The 21294-nt window shown below is 41.5% G+C and overlaps 1 protein-coding gene across 1 annotated transcript in view; it reads right to left on the bottom strand.

Annotated features, from left to right (window-relative positions):
* LOC106885805 (fibrocystin-like) overlaps positions 1 to 14538 on the bottom strand; it is a gene marked incomplete at its 5' end in the record, with an annotated part of 104691 nt that extends 90153 nt beyond the window's left edge. Inside the window, 4 exons of the mRNA XM_014938299.1 lie at positions 2700 to 2819; positions 4515 to 4580; positions 13648 to 13843; positions 14361 to 14538. Of these exons, the coding sequence (XP_014793785.1) occupies positions 2700 to 2819; positions 4515 to 4580; positions 13648 to 13843; positions 14361 to 14538 (560 nt within the window). The remainder of the gene's footprint in view (positions 1 to 2699; positions 2820 to 4514; positions 4581 to 13647; positions 13844 to 14360) is intronic.
* Between the last annotated feature and the right edge of the window lie 6756 nt (positions 14539 to 21294).

Here is a 21294-nt window from a genome sequence, read left to right as displayed (position 1 = left end):
CTAGATTTTTAGGTGTCTTCATTTAAGCAAAACATCCAGGGCCCTTATCACACCAATGATGACTATGACTCCAATTTAAGACCCTGAACTCTGTTGACTCCCACTGCCAATAAGTGTTTCAACACCTCCAAGCCAGCAAGAGTGAAGAGGGAGAGTAAAAATAAAGTTGAGACAGTGAAAATGAGAAAATGCAGGTATGCAATAGAACAGTTCCCTTTCGAAATATATTGATTGATAGACAGTTTGTGTTCATGTTTATGTTCATATTCTTGGGCTAAACTGAAGGATAATTCCAGAGACGCACTGGAGAGGAGAATAGTTTCTGCTCATCAACTAAACACACATCTACTCTAGTGATGGGTGCTGAGATTTTTATTTCCAGCTGGGTTTGGAAGAGACTTATGTCTGCTGGGGACCCAGACACTGAAGGGACTTGTAGCACTTTAGCACAAGAGATCTGCCTCTGTTGCAAGTGAAAATCATCCTTGGATAAAGAAGTCCGTCAACTCCTGAAGTCCCACCAATGCTTTCAAAGCAGGGAAAAAAATAGAATAACTTAGTACACAACCCTGATTTCCAAGCCCTCCAAAAAGCATCTTCTAAATGTGAAGCAGACAACAAGCAGTGACACAAAATCTGGGGTTCAATATGAATGTTATTCTAATAGAGGTGTTTTCTACCTCTTCAGATTTTCCTGAGTCCGGCCCACGAGGCAGCCCTAGTGATGTAATTTGCTTATTTTGTTAAATAACCAAATTGAGGTCTCTGTTAGCTAACTTTAGGCAGTGCTCTAAGCTCTTCAGTGAACTCTGTGAATCCTCATTAGTTCAGAGATTTCAACAGTGTCAGACCTGGACCACAGTCTTCCCCTGCACTCCTTTACTCTAAAATTAGCACTGAACATCTACTATTTCTTTTTGTAAGACTCTAAAACTGTTTGGTGGCTGAAAGCACTTACCCAGCAATACACAGCATACTAGAAGTAAGCCCATGGCTTGGCTTTCAACCTGAAAATCATTATTGGTGACTCCCAGAAGAGAATTATAAGCAACTAAAAGGCAGTGGAGGGTGGGAGAGAGATGCATCTTGCCAGAAGTGGATCACAAAAACTTATTTTGGGGTGTACAGCAGCACAAAGTTTGGGCAGTTTGCAGAATGTTTGTTCTTATGAGAACTGTTCTTTAGCCACTTGGAGTCATTCCGAGTTTAGCAAGATACACACACAAGTGGCAATGGGAAGAGAAACATCCATAAAATGCCACGATTAAACACATTTAAAAACTGTCGATTTCATTTTAGATTTTGGACCCAAGCATGGGGTTGTCTTTCTTGCAACCAGAAACTCACTTACACACTTGTGGCAGCAAAGCAAGGTATGACAAATGGACTGAAAATTCGTCTTGCCTAACTAGATTTTTAGGTGTCTTCATTTAAGCAAAACATCCAGGGCCCTTATCACACCAATGATGACTATGACTCCAATTTAAGACCCTGAACTCTGTTGACTCCCACTGCCAATAAGTGTTTCAACACCTCCAAGCCAGCAAGAGTGAAGAGGGAGAGTAAAAATAAAGTTGAGACAGTGAAAATGAGAAAATGCAGGTATGCAATAGAACAGTTCCCTTTCGAAATATATTGATTGATAGACAGTTTGTGTTCATGTTTATGTTCATGTTCTTGTGCTAAAACTGAAGGATAATTCCAGAGAGGCACTGGAGAGGAGAATAGTTTCTGCTCATCAACTAAATACGCATCTACTCTAGTGATGGGAGCTGAGATTTTTACTGCTGATAGGAAGAAGACAGTCATGGAGTATGACTCTCTCCCCATCCCAGCAGGTAGTGCATTTTCACACAACATTTGCTTCTTTCCTTTTCAACCATAAGTATTTTGCTATGGTTTTGCCATTCAGTAAAGCTCCTCTGAAGAGCAGAGATGGCTTTATTGTATATCCTTCTCTAAGCAGCTGAACACAGTGATTTGGAACTGGGAACTCCCATCCTGCTCAGGCAACAACTTGTGTTCTGGTTTTGGGCAACCTTTATTGTCCTGGCTCCTCAGTTCCTCATAGGCAGAGAATATTCCTGTCCATGGTAATATACAGATCATGTCTAATAGTCCAACCCTCACCCTGCTGCCTCCCAATCAGTAGCCACCAGTATGCCAGAGAGAATCCCTGTACCGCATCCCTCAGCCCAGTGCAGACATTCCCCGGTTAAACCGACCAAACCATCCCTGCTCTAAATTCAGGAGATGTTAGTTCTGACCCCAAAGGCTATGTGGTCATGCTGCACAGTGCCAGGCCTGAGCTAATGAGCTTTGCCTCTCCGGAGAGCTAATTAGTTCTGGTATACCAGCGTGCTGATACAGCGGTATTGCTTCCAGTCCCAGAACTAGATCAGTTGGGCTGGGTTGTGGGCAGCAACGTGCAACCCTTCAGGCACAGCTTAGTCATGAAGGGCCTTGTGGTATGTGACAAAGGCCACGGTCAGTATCTCACATGGTAGCTAAAATTAATTATTTTATTGGGAAGATTACATTCAACCTTTTGGGAAAAAGGTGTTTGTGATGTGATGTCCTGCACACGCTAGAATGGATACTAGTGCCAAGGAGCCCATATTGCAACACAAATACATATCGTAATGTAGACATACCCCAGCACCCATACAGAAATTAAACATCTTTCATTCCTTCCTTACTAGGTAAAATGATGACATCTTCTCCAGGGCCTGGGATGCTGTGGTTGAATCCACCCCAGCCTTTTTCCACATCATTCCATGACTCTGGATGCGACCATTTCAAGACAGCATCAGAAGGAACTACAAAATAGGACATACAAAGGCAGAATTATCATCTTCAGTAGCTGGAAGAATTACCATTTCTTTGATAGTCAAGCATCTGTGGCATTAACATCTTCCTTTTGTCACTGGTGAAGCAACACTAACTGCTCTTTGTTATTTTCCATGCTTAAAGGAAGCTGCCCGATGGGAAAAAAGATCTCTCCCAGGATCATGTTTTCAAAGTTAAAGGGCAGGGAGATAACTGAAAAAACTGATTCAAATTCTTTGGGATCCATCAAAAGCAAAGCAAATCTTGAGGTTTGTCATGGTTAGCTTATGTTACGCCTTGTGAATATGCTTCTCAAACAACTACATTGTTATTTTTATTTGTGGCATTTAAAGCTCTGAGCACTTTGAACAGAAAATTAAGATGAACAAATGAAAATAAAAGCCAGTCACCTGTGTTTGGTGGCAAAACCAGGTCATCACAATGGCAACTGACCCTGCCAGAAAGTGCCAACTCTTCTCATGCATTTTTTTTCCCCAAGTGCTCTAGGGAGCAGATTGAATTCCCAGGACACAGGAATTTCCACAATTTCCCAAAGTATGAAATTTTTTTAAAAAGGAGTGATCAACTGTCATGATCCTGTTAGCCCTCAGAAAAGCAAGACTCTTCCCATTGCAAAGGATAATTAAGCCCTGCCTCGGAAAAAGCAGCTTGACTGAGACACGTTGCCTCTCCTGCTTGTTCCCCAAAGACATATTTTTCAGCTCATTCCAAAAGGAAACTTCTGAGCTTTAGCATCAGGAAAATACTGGGAGAAATGAAGTTCACAAAATGTAGGTGCTTAACTTGCACTTGTACTTTAGACAGCTAATGAGGCAGCTTTCATAAATTAATTGCCTAAGTTTGCTCTGCTGTCAGAGGGGAAGGAAAGCATCTGGGGGAAATCCTGTCCACTAAGTTCAGTAAGCCCTAAACTAACGCAGGCAGGGCCTCCCTCTGGAGGCCTCTACAAGCACCTACCTCTCTCCTAGCACTGTAAAGGAAATTTTGGCATTTATGTTCTTTTGGAGGGCTTCATTAGGTATTGAAAACACAAGGACAAGGTCATGTCTAAGTGTGTGTGTGGGGGTTAGACCCTGCTCAGTGACACTGCAGAGTAGAAAACCCCTCCGTTGCCAGCACAGGGAAACACAGAGAAATGAAACCCAGGTGGAGCTCCTTAAAGCTGGGTCTGTCTTTCCATTACTTGCTTGTTCAGGGGGAAATACTCTGCAAAAAGGTCTCTAAGCCCTATTGCCACATAAATCATTATTGTTCTTAATATGCAGCAAGGCAGCTGTGCAACTAAGACCAAACTTTGGGGGTCTCCCTTGTCTCTGGTGGATTTTTCTGTCTGGTTCAACATTTAATTGTGCTGTAATGTCACATTATTACACTAAGATCACTATGGAGCACTAAAATGCACTGTAGTCTTACATATCCCATGACCTTTCTGATCTGCTGTGGTATTTCTTAACAAAAGTTTATAGTCTTCTGCGCTGTGGAGTCACACATTTGTCATGAGCAATGGTAGATATGGCTCAATGAAATGCTTAAATGAATGCCAAGAACCCCTGTTGGGTTGATAGATGTACAAAATATTGAAGTGAAAAATAGCAGCCTATTTCTGAAAAAGTGGTGAAAAAGAAACGGTGTGACTCCCAGATTTCAGAAAGACCATCACGCACCTGGCGTAGGTAAAGCCACTCTTTCCTTCTCTTTCAGTGTGACCTGAATTAAATCAGCTCCTGCAACTAAACACAGAGAATTGTAGGGAGTTATAGCAAGGCCTCAAAAATTAACAAAAACAACAACAAAATCATAGTAAATCAATTGCTACATGTGATTTTCTGACAAAATTTAAGAACAACCATACATATTTTCCAAGCATTCTTGTCTTTTTTTATACTTTGAGAAAGGATTAAACAAATTTAATTTACAGATACAGAGGGTCTCAAGACAACTCATTAGAAACAGCTAAAAGGAAACATTCAACAATCAGAAATTCTAGGCTGGAACATGAATCTCATTTATCCCACTATAAATCCACAGCAGTTCCACTAACACAAGCAATATTACACCATTGAATGCATAATGTATTAACTGGCTCCAACAGCAAATTAAAGCTTTTGTTTTGCAGTTTGGTTTTGATTCCCAACACCACCACCAACACCACCCCCCCCGCCCCAAATCTGGTATCTCAAAGAGGTGCTTTAATTAGCCAGACTTTATAGACTGAAGACAGGGACCCTGTGTTCTCTGCTGTGAAAAGAGGTCAGAAGCAATTATCACAGTTGTAACCTTTGTGCCAGTATATTGTCAGCAGGAGAAGGGCCAGGATAATGCTAATCAAACTAAGAGGAGCAGGAGAAAACTACTTTAGACCCAGCTAAAAAACTACCTCCTCTTCATCTCCAGTGGCATATAAAGGCACTTCCTTTCAGTCACCAGACTGGAACAACTGTAGGTTAAAATAGAAACACTCTGACAAACATAAATCTCCTGTCCACTGCCCAGCAACCCCTTACGTTGACCCTAAAATGTCATCGGAAGATTTTTTTTTTGGTGGCAGGAGAATTGTATGAAGGAAGCCATTGTCAGAACTTTCCTCAGTTCCAGAACACGCCAAGAACTTTCCTACATGTGTATCAAGCCACCGATGGGATTTCATGCCATATTGTAATTTACTTATTTTATCTTTAAACAAGTCTCTGTACTTTTAAATTGTGAGAACTGTCCTTCCCCACCTCCCTCCTTCTCTCCCAGTGCAACTGAGCAAATTTAAAATAACTGAGGTTCATTAATTTTAAGTGTTCAATAAATTAGTATGAATAATCAAAAAACTTGATTCTTTCTGATAATTACTATTTGATGTCAGTTGAAAGCACTCGATTGAGTTAGCAGCATATGCTCCTATGCCAAATGAGGCTTCCATAATTAAATAGAAACTGATTCCATGAGGTTTTTCTCATATCTGATTAATTAGTAATCAGGTGCCTCAGCCCTGTTCTTCAGTGACACCTTCACTCCCAACGGTAGCTGTGATCTGATCCATATATCAGTCAAGCCAATCTGCCCAAAATCATCACACAGAGCTCAAACTGAACAGCATCATGCTTTTGGGTGGCCACAAGGTGAATTTTTCAGGAGAAAGAATGGCAGGAAGCTGTTAATTTAAAGTGTTTGACGCAGAGTTCATGTGGCTTCTAGACAATACTCTTCTACAAATACTTTTATGGTTATGGTGACCTTCCTTCTCTTCTCATAACAGGGCAAATCAAAAGTCAAAGGTGTTATATCAGTCTCAGGAAAAGTGAGAGAATAAAGCCCTGAATACCCATTTTTCAAGAAATATATTTTGTCAGATTTGCTGGAGATTTTTTTGCTTAATTTTGCAGGCTCTACAGTACAATCATTTAATTAAGGGTGTTTGTATTGTTCAGAGAAAAGCCATTCTAATTAAATCCTGAGGGGACATAAAACTCAATCAATATGCTATATAGACCTCATAAAGGGGTTCAGTCCCCCAACAGGGTGAAGAAATGACCCATAAACACTTAATTCAATACAGTCATGTCTTGATTCGGAGCAAGGATAAAAGTTCCTTGTATTTGAAGTGTCTTCCAACCACAGAGCATGACAATTCAAACCATTATAAGTCATTTATACCCTCCACATGAGTGCAGGTATTGGGGGCTGAATTCTGCACAGCCCTGCAAGTTGCACAATTATTTATAGTGGTGGGGAACAATGGTTGTGAATTAATAGTGTTTTGTTGCCGTTTCCCACAAATACTTCTAAAACCTGATCAAGACAGGAGAGATATAGGCCTTGGGAATAATCAAAACTACAGTGACTTAGTCTTTCTGGTTGTTTTGTTTTGCTGCTGAGTACGTTATCAATGTTTCTCTACAGGACAGGAAGAGATATTGGCAATACAGATGAAGGACGTCATTACTAAACATTGAATTAAGGTGACGCTTCACAAAATGTAGTTATAAGGCTCCAGGGTTTAGTTGTATAAAACCTTTATAAGGCTCATCAATTTTCTGTCTTATTACAGCTCTTCCTGGATGTTTGGGCTGTGAATCATAAATATAGGCCTTCCTGACGATACTCCTGGTAACTTTCTTCTGGTTCAGGGCTCCTTGAGTGAACATGAAGGAGGAGCAACTTAGTCTTTTATCAGCTTTGCAGTGACGGGGAATTTTGCCTGTGGATATTAGGAAGGGCTGAAACTAGGATAAATGGCTCCAATAGCCTGACTTACAAATAACAAGCAACTCCATGCTATTTAACATCAATTGGGCTAACATAGATCACAGGAAAATCAAAACTTTTAGACAACACAATCAACAACAAGGTGAGACACACCTCTAGAAACAGGAGAACCGGGGATAGGATATTTTGTGATCCCTTACCAGGTTCTGTTACAGGAGGCACCCAGAAATATGGTATAATGAGGACACAGCAGTGAGGGGAAGAGATGAAAAAAAAAAATAACCCCCCCAAAAAGGTGGGGCTAATGGACATAGATTCTTGCTTACAACAGATTAATATTTGCAGGGGCAGAGGTGAAGGCATGAAATTCTTCCTGCAGAGATCGTATAGTCAAAAGACCATTCCTGACAGGATGATAAAGGCATTTCATCATCTTATTTCTCTAACTGCTACAGTCTCCAGTCTCTCTGCTGCCATGCCAGGAGGACAAGATCTCATCTGCCAGGAGAAGGTGGATTTTTCTCTTCATGTCTGTCACAAAGGGCAGCTCTTCGCTAAGACACTTCATTTCATAGATGCCACTGAGCAGCCCACATGTGGTCAACTGACCTTCTGGAACAACTGATAGAGGGTGAGTTTTAACTAGCTGGAAGAAAAGACTCATGTAGAACCAGTCCTCTGCAACAAATTAACTCCATTCTTTAGGTCTTTCACCTAGGATTCCCCTTTACCCCTGAGCAATAAGGCTGCAGAAAATATCTTTGTTTATTTTCTGTGTTTTAAAATTAGAAACAAACAGTCTTAAGATCCTGATTTTTCTCCTATACAAAGCAATTACAGGAACCCACAGAGAGTAATGGAAGTGAGATCATTCTTTGGTAATTTAGAAAAGACAATAAATGTAATCAAATTTTTTTTTTTGAGAACTATGGAAACTGTAAACCTGCTTCTGACACAGCAGTAAGATGAGGTTGAGCCTCAGGCCCTCTTAACAACTCACACATGAGTAGCTTGAGCAAAGTCAGCAGGATGACCCATCTCTGTAAAAGTTGTGTCTACTGAAAAATTTGGGGGAAATAAAAAGTTTGATAATCCTTTCAGTGATGTTTTCAATAATGTTTGTGTTCAGCACTTCAGTTTTAGAAAAAAACCAAGAGACGTCTGGACATGAAGCAAGCCAACACTTTGTCTCATTCCAAAAGAAAAGAGTTTAAACATTTCAAAAGTGAACAAAAAAGAAATAACATCTCTGGTTTTTAGCCCATTCCAGTATTGCCCAGAGACCTTAACCAAGCAGCAGTGCCACGCTGTGGCACCATATGCTCGTATTTGTAACAGACTTAAAAAGCTCATAATGTTATTACTGTAATTTAGAGAGGATATTTCTCCTAAAAATATCCCAGACATCCCAGTCTGATGTTTCTTTCCACCTCCCTTCTTAAGATAAAGTTTTTTTTGATTCAGCATGGTCACATCATGTTAGGACCAGTCTCCTGAAACATGGTTGAGCCCCAACCTGTCAATGTTTTGGGGATCCACACAGCGATTTTAAAAATCAGTGACCTCGGAGGAACACTTCTCTCAAGAAGTGGGGTGCCCCAGAAAAAATCAGAATGATGCTATGAAGACTGAACAAACCGAAACCATCAGTCTTTTGGGGACCCACACAGCAATTTCATGGCCCATCAGTGACCTTTGAGGAACACTTCTCTCAAGACATGGGGTGCCCAGGAGAAAAGCAGGATGATGCTTTGAATAATGTCAAAGGAAAGCCAATGATGTAGAAATGACTGGCACAGGATGTCTCAAGCTTCCTTGTCTCCCTTTCACCCAGCATCCAGCAGGGACATGGGGTTATCTGTCCTTCAATGCTGATTCCTTTAAAATGGTATGAAAAGGTTATTTTCAAATGGACTTATGTGTTAGTTAACTGGGTTTCATATATGTAGTGAGTACCTTTGTTAACAGGATCATTGCGTAGGCAGCCCACATAGCAGAAACATTCTCCATTACAATTATTTCTCTCCATTCAGTGTCCCCTGCTGCATTGTCCCATGCCCAAGCCTAATTTACAAAACTTCAAGCATGCAAAGCATCAGGGCAACTTAACTCCTTTAATCCCCTCCATACGGTGTATTTTCTTGCCTTTTGTGTTAGACAGACCTCTTTTTTTCTCCCCCAAAGATAAACAAACACTTGCATGACGCCAGGCGATTTTGGATGGAAGGGGGGGGGGCATGGAGAAAGCCCTGAGCCCGACACAAACTGCTGGCCAAGGTGGCTTCATTCAGCTGCCCGCTTTGTTTGAATAACAATATCTTCTCAGTCATGGGGTTTTCCTTTCCCTTTTCCCCCCTTTCCCCCCTCCACGCAGGCCCGAGCAAAAGGCTGTGTGAATTCAGGAGCCTGCTCGTGAATGAGCTGGCATCTGATCCGTATTTACCGGCGTTAATTTTGGATGTAATGCACCCCTGCCACTTCCCCACCGTTTGCCCTAAAAGGCTTTCTGAGGGGCACAAAAGCAGAGGGTCAAAAGTAAGTTGACCCCTGCCAGAATGTACAATTATTGGGAAGAGGCGGTACACCAGCAGCTGTCGAAACCCCACCGGCGCGGCCAAGTGCTCCCAAAAGTCGGAGGATGACTAATAGGCTCGAGCTCTCCCCTCCGCCCCTGCAAGAGCCGGCGACTTTCTGCAGGAAGAATTATGGCCCTCCCGAGCAGCTGCAATAATTGTCTTCCCATTGTCCCCCGGCCCTCCCTCTGCCACCCCCTACAAGTGCCCATTGTCGGCTCCGGAGTCAAGTGATTATATGCTTGGGCTGATGCTGTTTGAGCCCAGCTGCCCCGACCGCTGACACACGAGCACCCAGAGAGGGGGACCCCGCGTCTGCGAGACGGGACTCCGACATACCAGACCTTTTACATAAGTCAAACAGGAACAAATGACTCTTTATCAGCCCCTTCTCCCTTTGAAGTGGCGGCTGCTTATAGGCCCTTACAGCTTTTCCTCCTTAGCCCGAGCAAACATCCTCCTTTTGATATGCTACATGCTCATTATCTCTGCCCCATTTAATGATTTTTGATTGAAGGGTGGCAGCGGCAGTTGCCAAGAGGGTAGTTAAAGAGGCTCCACGCAGTCAGGACGACAAGAAAGGCTTTCCTTGTGCAGCAGCCTAAATTTGGAGTTTCTTAACAGTGTGTTCTTGTTCTTAGCAGCAGATAAGGGCTGAGCGTGAAATTCTTAATTAAGCAGTAAATAGAGAGTGGGGTGTCAGCAGATGCAGCCTGTAGCCATGGAGACCAAGTCAGATGAAGGAGGGAGCTGAGACTCAATGCCGGCCCCGGGCTCGGGCATGACTGACAGCTGAAGAATCCGACAAAGCTTGTAAATGGGATTAATTAGTTGGCTAATTATTTCATATAGTTAAATGTAAATAAAAAATAAAAAAAACCCAAAACCCTCAGCTTGCAGAGTTAGGCAGGAACGCGTTCTGAAGGCCAGACCTTCAAGCGTTGTCCTCTGCAGATCTGTGCGTGGACCAGTGGGTTTTTAGGGCCAGAAGGGACTATTGTGGCAGCCTTCTCTGACCTCCTACAGAGTGTGAATCTCGCCTCATGAGGTTTTTAATAGCTTCTCGTAGAGCTGGAGCATATTTCTCTGAAAAGACGGCCAAGCATCATCTAAGGACCCTGAGTGATGGAAAGTCCACCACATGCCATGAGTCTGCTCTGATGGCTAATTATCCTCACCCTCTCAGCCTGCACAGCGGAGATTAGGAGAGAAATTAAATAGCACACCAGGGCTAGGAATCCGCTCGCTTTGTTTCATACTTTTACCCTACCAACTGCATTAGATATTAGGTACCCGACACTGAATTATTGATCTCGCTGCTATAAAAGTCCTTGCTGAAAATGTTCACAGCATGAATTATACATGTTAGGTGTTTTCATAAATTTCCCCTTGTGTACTCTGGATGATTATTTCTCTCTGTATTGAAATGAGAAACAACAATAAGTTCTTCATATAATAAAAATCAAGATGAAAAGAAGGCAAGGAAAGGATAAGAAAGTATCTATGATGCGAGAGTGACATATGCCGGCCAGATCACTTTGTCCCAGCCTTCCCAAGACTGTCATCTCCTCTATCTTCAACAGCAGCAAGAGGCCAAGATATAGGTGTCATCCTCTGAGCTTTCCCATGCTGTTCTCTTTATGAAAGTGCAAAGCAAGATATGCAAGCTGAAAAACAGTTGACTTCTCTATTTGAAAGAAAAAAATTACACTGTTAATAAATTGAAATAATAAAAACATATTTCTTCTTTCAGTAGATACCTGGCATGATCTTGGGCGATGCTTAGACTCAACAGCTAGATTTTTACCAGCCAAACTATATCTATACTGTATGTAAAAAGGGCCAGGACATGGGACTAAGAGCTGGACCCCAATAGTCTACATGGCTGTATTGCTGGCCGAGTTCCTGGCAGAGCTTTGGCCCAAATACACTATCCCAGATGGTGACCATTACAGTTTGGGAGTTAGCACCGGACAGGGATCTCTCTTAATTTGAAGCCTGGGTGCATCCAGCCTGTTTTGAGAGATAAGATACTAAACTGGATGGACACAAGCTGTGCAATGTCAGTTGGCCACAGGGCCAGAGATGGATGCAGCAAATGAGACCCTCAGATTGAGGTTAAGGTATGGGTTTCCTCATTTCTCCTCAAATGTACATTGGATGATTTTCATTGCTGTCAGGCTAAATTTGCCTGCCCTCATTCCAATGTGTTTTCCTCTCCACTGTCCCATTGATTGTTCTAGTTGTGGGTTCCTGCACAAATCCTACATAAGAAAGTCATTTGTATGCCATCTCATCAGTGCAAATCAAGAGTAATTCATTAAAACTAATGGATCAGATCAGTGATGAAATTTTCTGTTACTGTGAAAATCACCATCTTTATACTTTAGATTCCCTGTATGACAGTCACGAAGGATAAGGATGCTTCTCAAAGGCACAGAAATGTTTTTGTGATTCCTGCTTCTACTATTATTAATAATGGCAACAATCATTACCTTGATTTTTACGTATAGAACTTGGACCCTTAATTGGATGATTTTCATTGCTGTCAGGCTAAACTCAGTGGATTGCCCGCCCTCATTCCAATGTGTTTTCCTCTCCACTGTCCCATTGATTGTTCTAGTTGTGGGTTCCTGCACAAATCCTACATAAGAAAGTCATTTGTATGCCATCTCATCAGTGCAAATCAAGAGTAATTCATTAAAACTAATGGATCAGATCAGTGATGAAATTTTCTGTTACTGTGAAAATCACCATCTTTATACTTTAGATTCCCTGTATGACAGTCACGAAGGATAAGGATGCTTCTCAAAGGCACAGAAATGTTTTTGTGATTCCTGCTTCTACTATTATTAATAATGGCAACAATCATTACCTTGATTTTTACGTATAGAACTTGGACCCTTATAAAATCATTTGCTTGAGAACAGGAATTGTAGAAAATGTCCCAAATTTCAAAGATATAAAATCATTTGCTTGAGAACAGGAATTGCAGAAAATGTCCCAAATTTCAAAGAATAAATGAAACATGCCTCAGACTGAGGTTAAGGTATGGGTTTCCTCATTTCTCCTCAAATGTACATTGGATGATTTTCATTGCTGTCAGGCTAAATTTGCCTGCCCTCATTCCAATGTGTTTTCCTCTCCACTGTCCCATTGATTGTTCTAGTTGTGGGTTCCTGCACAAATCCTACATAAGAAAGTCATTTGTATGCCATCTCATCAGTGCAAATCAAGAGTAATTCATTAAAACTAATGGATCAGATCAGTGATGAAATTTTCTGTTACTGTGAAAATCACCATCTTTATACTTTAGATTCCCTGTATGACAGTCACGAAGGATAAGGATGCTTCTCAAAGGCACAGAAATGTTTTTGTGATTCCTGCTTCTACTATTATTAATAATGGCAACAATCATTACCTTGATTTTTACATATAGAACTTGGACCCTTATAAAATCATTTGCTTGAGAACAGGAATTGTAGAAAATGTCCCAAATTTCAAAGAGAATATCTATCAGTAAATATCAATTTCTTTAAAAAACGACCTAGTGTAAAAAAACAACATACTCAAATACAAAGGTCTATGACATCCCTGGAAATTTAGGGAAAATTCTCACCCAATAATCCTATTGCCTCCAGTGGGCTCAGCCCAGATAGATTGCACATGATTTATTAATGATACATGTGATATGGGACCAGCTGACAACAGAGATCATTAGCTGAGTTTAATGCCTTTCTCTCTTCAAAACACTGATTCAAATTCAACTTATGTAATATCACCCACTATTAGGATACATTCCTTTTGTTGTTAGATCAGGTACTGGATAAGTATGATAGAGAGGAACCCAATGTGCATGCATTTACCTATCTGATTGATCTTTTTGAAGACATCTCAATGAAACGTCATTGGAAGATAGCCTTGTGTCTAAGGCTATATCTAGTTTGGGGGTTTAAATTGAAAAAACATCAGCTCTGCCACCATTCTTGAACAAAGCTGTACATTGCATCCCTCATATGTCACTTACCCAAGTAGGTTAACTTCCTCAGTCTGCTGTCAAGATACCAGTCACAGCTCCTGTGATGTCCATATGAAGGCAGCAATTGGAGTGGCTGTCCAGTCCTTGTCCCACAGGACACCACAACCTCAGGATGGGCAGGAAGATCCTTGTGTTCCACAAGCAAGTAATTCCCAGTCGTGAAGTTGCTAAATGTCACTGAATACTACAGAAGAGGGAATCAAAATAAACACACCTGTATCTGTGATTAGAGCTCCATGGACTGTAGTATAAAGGGATCAAGAGGGTTGTGCTCTTCACAAGCAACATATACTTTTGCAAACTGTGCATTAGAAACATGGCAGAGAGATGTACCATTAAGCAGAAGGCAATGGTGAATGCAGACAAAATCAGCTGCCCTCATCACCTTTAAAAGGTGCAAAGGAATGATGTCTTCTGAAAACTGTGCTTCACTATGTCTTAAGGTAGTACAAATTTTGTTGTTTCCTAAGCACAAAACTGAACTTTCATCTAAGACATCCAAAATCATCTTCCTGCTCCAAGTTACTACTGAGAGCTTCAGGGACTAGGTCACCATACCTACACCCTGCCTATAAAAACACAGAGATTTTCTCAGTACAATTAACACTTTTTTTCTTTTTCTCCCTGCTATCCCAGAAAGATGAAAGCATTATTATCTCTTCCAAATATAATTTTTAAATTATAAAATATTCCCACATTACCTGGAGCTGTTTGCTGACCAAAGGGTTGTCAAAAGTCAATGTATAAGTTTCTTTATCCAAGAGGAGAACCATCCAGCCATACAGGTTTGATAAGGTATCAGGGACGTAATTGACTGTGGTTGTCTTGTTCCTGCTGTCAGTCACAGTTAAATTATAGGGAATGGCTGGAGCATCTTTTCTGGAGGAAAAAAATATAATCACATTTTTTTCAGTGAACTCTTTCATTTTGAAACATTTGTAGTTCTGTTTTTATTTGAATTACAGTAGTATATGCTGTCTCTCTCTCAGAATGTGACTTCATTTGTGTAGTTCTTTACAAATACGGTAAGAAACAATCTCTACCTGAAGTGCCATAAAAAGAGAAAGAGAGGAAAAGAGACAATTAAAAGCACAGAGGAGCAAAGTTTGTGCCAAAGCAGCACAATGGCAAGAGCAGGGATACCAACTCCTTTGCTATCAGGCTATTTCCCCATCCACCAGACTCATGAGCTTAGGGGTCAAGTTTTAGGGTCTTCCTCTTCATGAAGTTTTGATAGAGTTTGATAGAGTTTTCTGAGTTCAAACATTGAACATCCATTGTCTCTTCACATCTGATTGACCTGATCTGAAGGACAACTGACCATAAGCCACCTTTTCAAAACAAAGATCTTACCCCCAGTCCTCAGCATCTTGCATTCCTACAACAGCTCTTGAAACTGATGGAAACCATATTTGAAACTATGCTCTGGTTAGCTACGCTATGTTACTGCTTTACATCTGAAACAAGTCTAGGAAGGTCTCCTCTCCTAGAGGCAGCAAGAACCATCATCAAGCTCCTCCAGAGGCTATCAGGGCTGATGTGGACTAAAATATTCCCTGGAGCTGATGTTTCCATGTCATGAATGATTTATGGTGACAAGATTTCCACAACAGAAATTACATTTTGATATCAAAACTCAGGAAGAATAAATCATAGTCTAAGAATCTCCTCCCTGTCGCCTTGCTGCACACACATGCACAGAATTCCTAAGCTTGTCTGAGAATTTGATGTGTCTTGTTGTGGCACTCCTCTCTCTAATAACTGGGAGAGATTATTCCCCACCCCAAGGATGATCCCAGCTGGCTTGCAAAGATACAGGAGGAGCTCTCATGGACACATCCAAAATCCCCATCACCACCAGCATCTCCCATCCTTGGCCAGGGCAACACTAGGCAGGCTTGTAAGAAAATTGAGGTTGCAGCTACACAACTTCATTGAACAAGTTTTTTCCTGCTTCTTGCGTTCCTCACACTATGCATGGGGAATTGCTAGGGATATATGTCCCAGGACTGCAGATATCGTTCCCAGCTGAAGAGAAGACTTTCTGGCTTGCCAAGGTACCCTCGGGCCATGATTCTGCTATAAAGATGAATGCAGCAGATTTATATGGGAATCAAGTGCTGCTGCAGGATCAAGGCAGGTTGGCAGTTTCACCTTTAGTCCACTTAGTCAGTTTTGCCATTTGAGCTGACACTAATCTTAAAAAAAAAACACCCTTCTTTTAAGCATGTATAAAATGGTATTTCGAAATATTGGAGTATTACCTTATAATTAGACCACTCAACATAATACCCAGCCCTCCAGACGGGGTATGGCTTACTTACCCATGACAGACAGTGCCAAAACTCATGTAATAATACAATTTGTCTGTTCGTATTTGCAATTTTTGGTTATTTTTTTCCCTTGCTGCTTTGGAGACAATACCTAATTACAATAGCAGTCCTCTTGGAGGAGGGTTGCCTGCAGATATACATATATATATATATCTTTCTCTTTAAAAATGAGTTCTGGGGGTTTTCCTGTTATTCTGGTGGCTTTCACTTTGGCAATGGACTTTCTGGTTACCCAGAAACATTCAGCTGAGAAACAGCACTGGGAAACAGGAGAAGTGTGAATCAGCAAAGAATCACTCAACCAGAAGATATTGGCAGACCAATGAAACTGACTGGAAGGAGTTTATAAGGCTTAAACAGCTTTCGTACTACTAATAAACCTCCTCTTATAGGCATTAGCTGGACCAGGATATTAGGCTGCTAATTAAGCAAGTAAATGACAACAAGCACATTATTGCCACAGTTATCAGCACCTGCGCAGGTATTTGGGAGAGCATTTCTAGCAGCAGAAGCAAACCACACGTAGTGTGGTGTGACATTAAACTCTCCTGCACACCAGAAATTGACCTGATTGAGTTACAAAGGTGCACAACACCGCAGCAAGCAACGGAAATTCAGACATAAATCCACGTGTTCTTGCTCATTACCCATTTTACTCTTCATGGCTGGAGAAGTCTGGTGAGACAGCTTGAATCACTTTCCTCAGGGACTTCCAAGAAGCTTTAAAGACACAGAAGAAAGCCTGGAAGGCGCAAACCTGCTGGAATATAGGGAGGGCTACAAACCACCTGACTGAGTCTTCAGAAGGTTAGATGGCAATTCCACACTAGCCATGTAGATTCATTAGCTACTGAATGTCAATGTGAATTCCCTAGCTAGTGAATTAACTGTGAATCCAACTCTTTTGGACACCAATCTTGATGAGAGTTTATACAGGCTATAGTTAAGTGAAATACCTTTTTCCCTGTATGTCTACTTATAACAGAAAAGTCCTCTCTCCCTAGACTTCAGAGCTGGATTTTGACTGCTTCAGACACTACCAACTTCCTTTTTCAGTTAATTGTTCTCAGTCTTTAGGCTCTTGGGAGCCTTCACTAGAGAATTTTTGGTTGGAAAATGCCATTATTTTTATGCCAGCAAACTTTTCTGAGAATCCTCACCTGGAAGTTTGTTCATGACCCAGGAAGGAAAGGGAGCAGGAGACATCTTATGGCCTGAAATCTCTGGGATTTCCTTGACCTGGAATGCTGTGTCCTTGCCTTTTACACACTTTGCTCAAGGTGTTGCTGCCCACGAACACATACCTTACTCTTGAGAGAATAAAATGAAAATTTGGGGAACCTGAGAAACTTTGAAGCTCAATGCAGAATTAACTGGTACAAGGCAACAATGAGCCTTAGATGACATTCCCCTTGAAAGGATGTCAGTGTGCTTGTGTTTTTTTCACCTATATGCCAAACAGACACCAAAATGGAAGTACCCTACTAATGGAATTACCAGCCACAATTAGCACCATTTCCATTTGCCCTAAATAGCCAGCGATTTCACCGTGCCCTAAATAGCCACCAATCTACCTCTCCTTAATGTTAATGAAGCAGAGTAGTGCTCACACACACGAGTATTTCTAATTCAGAGGATCCGAGGGAGCCTGCACGCATCATTAACATGGAGAGCTTCATTATCGGAGGAAAGAGCCTTCCCCTCAACTTCCCCTGGCTTTATTTGAAAGAAACTAGGAGGCAATGGTCTTAATGCAAAATTAACCCTCACTTTAAACTGCTGGAAGCCTTTACAAACTGTAAGGGGAAAAAAAAGGATGAGTCATTGGAAAGGCTGTATTTTTATATTGAAGCAGGTTTCAATTAAGGAGCAATTTGCTTTAGAAATATGGCAGGATTACTGGATAGGACTTTACAGTCTGAGCCACAATTTACCAATTGCGATTGTATAAACTATTATGCAATTTAGCTCAAGTGCATTGTGCAGAACTGCTCAACATAGATGAGCCACAAAGGATTTGTTAAACCAATCAACAACATCAAGTAGAACAAATATTAACTCTCCTGTTTATGTTTACCATTAACTCACTTATCCTAAGGGTCCATATCTGTGTGTATGAAGGCAGACACTCTGTTTAGCTCCAAATGCTTTCTGGTTTTGATACATTTGTAGAATAATCCATTATGATTATCCCTCTCCAAAACGGGAAACAGTATAGCATTGAACTTTAAATGGGACACCAAATGTTTATATCAACTGTCCAATTTCTTGTTGGCCAAATGGAGACTAATTCCAAATTATGACCATACCAAACACTTTATAGGTTTGATGCTGGGCCCAAACATAGTTCATTTTATTTTAATTGGCCAGAATTAAGAATTTTCAGCTGTTTTCAGTAAATATGTGCATCCTTGTTGAGAGACCAAGGGCATGATTCAAATCAGCCTTATATTATTAACCCTTACCATCAGTGAGTATTTTGCACGCACAGGTATTTTCAAAAATAACTAGATATTTTTCCCTGATCCTGCGTAGCCACTATGGGATAGGTCTTCTGAAAATTTGAGATGGTCTCCCAGTAGCAGAAAGGGTTGTGACTGACAAACTAAGATGGCTACATTTAAGGCAGTTTTTGAGTTTGTTACCCCTGGCTTCCTAACTCTTCTCTGTTTTTAAATCAGTTCCCCAGCTCCTATAGTTTGCAGGCTGGTATATTAAGGAAAACTAATCAGAACTAAATTCTGGGCTGGAAAGTGGTTGGTAAGCAAACAGTTCAAACATCTCTGCAGTGTAAGCAAAGCAAAGACCTGTGGAGGAGCCCTTTGTCCCTCCACTTATATCAGACAGAGCTCTGAAGCTTCCAAAATGGATCTTAAAATATGAACACTGGTACTTTGGGCATGTTTTTACTGCACCTCCATTGCCTACTTGCAGTCCTCTACCAATTCATACAAAATTGGGGTTAATAATCCATTGGTTATGACAGTGAGACCCAGCTGGCATACCTGGCTTGGACCTATCTAGCCCAGAAGAAGAAACCAACAGGCTTGACAGCATTTTCCTTGCAAGAAAAGAAACCATGGGGTGAGGAAATGCTGTCTCAATGCTAAATACATCTCCTTGCATCCAGAAACATCCCAGACAATGGTCAAGCTGAGAAGGTAGACCTGGAGAAACATCTTCTCTTGCATACTCATAAGCCTGTGCAAGATCTGGCTTTGATGCCAATACTCCAGGCTGGAGGGTAAATGGAAAGGGCAAGAAAGTGCTCTTGGCCAGCAGTTCTCCCTCTCTACTCTGCCCTGGTGAGGCCACATCTGGAGTACTGTGTCCAGTTCTGAGCCCCCCAGTTCAAGAAGGACAAGGAACTGCTGGAGACAGTACAGCAGAGGGATACAAAGATGGTCAAGGGGATGGAGCACCTGGGTCTTTTCAGCCTGAAGAAGAGAAAGCTGAGGGGGGATCTTATCAATGCTTATCAATATCTAAAGGGTGTCAAAAGGATGAGTCCAGACTCTTTTCAGTGGTGCCCAGCAACAGGATAAGGGGCAACAGTTCCACAAGCAGGAACAAAGAAAATTCTGTCTCAACATGACAAAAAACTTTTTTACTTTGAAGGTGCCAGAGCCCTGGAACAGGCTGCCCACAGAGGTATCTTCTCTGGAGATATTCAAACCCTGCCCGGATGTGCTCCTGTCCGACCTGCTCTGGGTGACCCTGCTTTGGCAGGGGTTTGGACTAGATGATCTCCAGAGGTCTCTTCCAACCCCTACGATTCTGTGACTGCTTTGGTGGGATAGCCCAGATGCCAGAAATATAGCACAATAAGAGCTGAACGTCTGAAGTTCAGTTGATGTATTGGTTAACTGAGCAGTCAACAGCCTGTTATTTAATATTTGCCTTCCACATTATCCCACGGGAGCCCTGAGAAGGCTGGGTTACGAGGCCAAGTGAGCATGTTAAGATGCCCCATGTGTGAATACAGCCGTGTACACAGGGAGGATGCACAACCAGAGAGCAGCTGAGCATGCACGCATTGAGAGAAGGAGCGTGATTGTAAGGGTGTTTCCCAGCAGGTGGGTGCTCATCTGAAGGCACCACAGTAAGTAAATATCAAAGGAAAAGCATAACTAGAGTAACCATTTGAACTCTCTTCAAGACTCAAAGACACGGAGGTAGGGGGTATGCTATTCTTTTCACACTAACCCATCAGCAACGGCTGGGTTTGCAGCAACTGAATGCGTGCACTACAGGAGAGGATATTAGACCAGATTTAAGAATTAAGGCTATAAAGAAGAAAGTTAATCTTTTCCTCTGCAGCAGACTAAGAAGAGGGAAGCAATAAAAAGGCTTGAACTGCAAGACTGGTGCTGAGCAAGTCCCAGGTTTCCACAGTGAGGAGGGGAAAGCAAATGAAAGGGAACACGAGGCAAACTTCCTTCTGGTGTGTGTTTGGAGTCCCCTTTGCTGCAAGGTGCTGCCTGGCTGCCGATTATTCTAATGCTCTCCTCTTGTAAAAATTATGCATAATGTGAGGAAACTTTTAAAGTCACTTAATCATGTTATGACAATTTTTTAATGAAAATTTGTTTTAATATTAATAGAGACTCATATTTTCATGATAATATGGGTAGTGGTGGCATTTGGAGCAGCCGTATCTAGCCTGCAGCCATGCTGTGCTGTGCCATGGCATAAGCTGTTCTTCAGACTACTCAATAACTTTCTCACATATAAATTTATAAAGACTTTTATAAGCTTCAATTACATTTTAAAAAGACATAAAAACCCTCTTTAAAGGGTGCTTAAGTGACACATTAGTTTAACTTTCAACTGTACTCCATGAAGAAGGCTTTTGTTACAGCAATGCAAGCTTGGAAATGGATCCCCATTGCCCTGGAAGCTGTTGGGTGAAGCAGTTCAGGACAGAGAGCCAGGAAAGCTCAAGACTCTTGCTCTCTTTTTCTGAAAAAAAAAAAAGGAATGGCTTCTAGGGTTTTTCTCTAACAAAACCCCTTTTTTGTTTTTTTTTTTCCAAATGTGTTTAAGGGGAAAAAAAGTGCCAATACACTACATGAATTTTGGGAAATTAAGAGTCAGCCACTTGTATTCAGTTGCCCGCATTGTAACTGAAATAATTCAAAGGGTCCCAGACAAGCTTTTAGTTCTCATGGACCAGCCCTATCCCAGGTAGCTCCCAGGCAGGGAATCTTTCCTAAAAGGTAGCGCTGATGGAACTTCCCTGATGTTTTGGAGGTTAAATAGATTAATAACATGAGGTTATTAATAACATGAGGACTGAGGT

The sequence above is a fragment of the Calidris pugnax genome, unplaced genomic scaffold (assembly GCF_001431845.1).
Source record: "Calidris pugnax isolate Ruff unplaced genomic scaffold, ASM143184v1 scaffold73, whole genome shotgun sequence".
NCBI lineage: Eukaryota > Metazoa > Chordata > Aves > Charadriiformes > Scolopacidae > Calidris > Calidris pugnax.
Note: the sequence above shows the minus strand (reverse complement) of the source record. Positions and strands in the feature narration are given on the sequence as shown.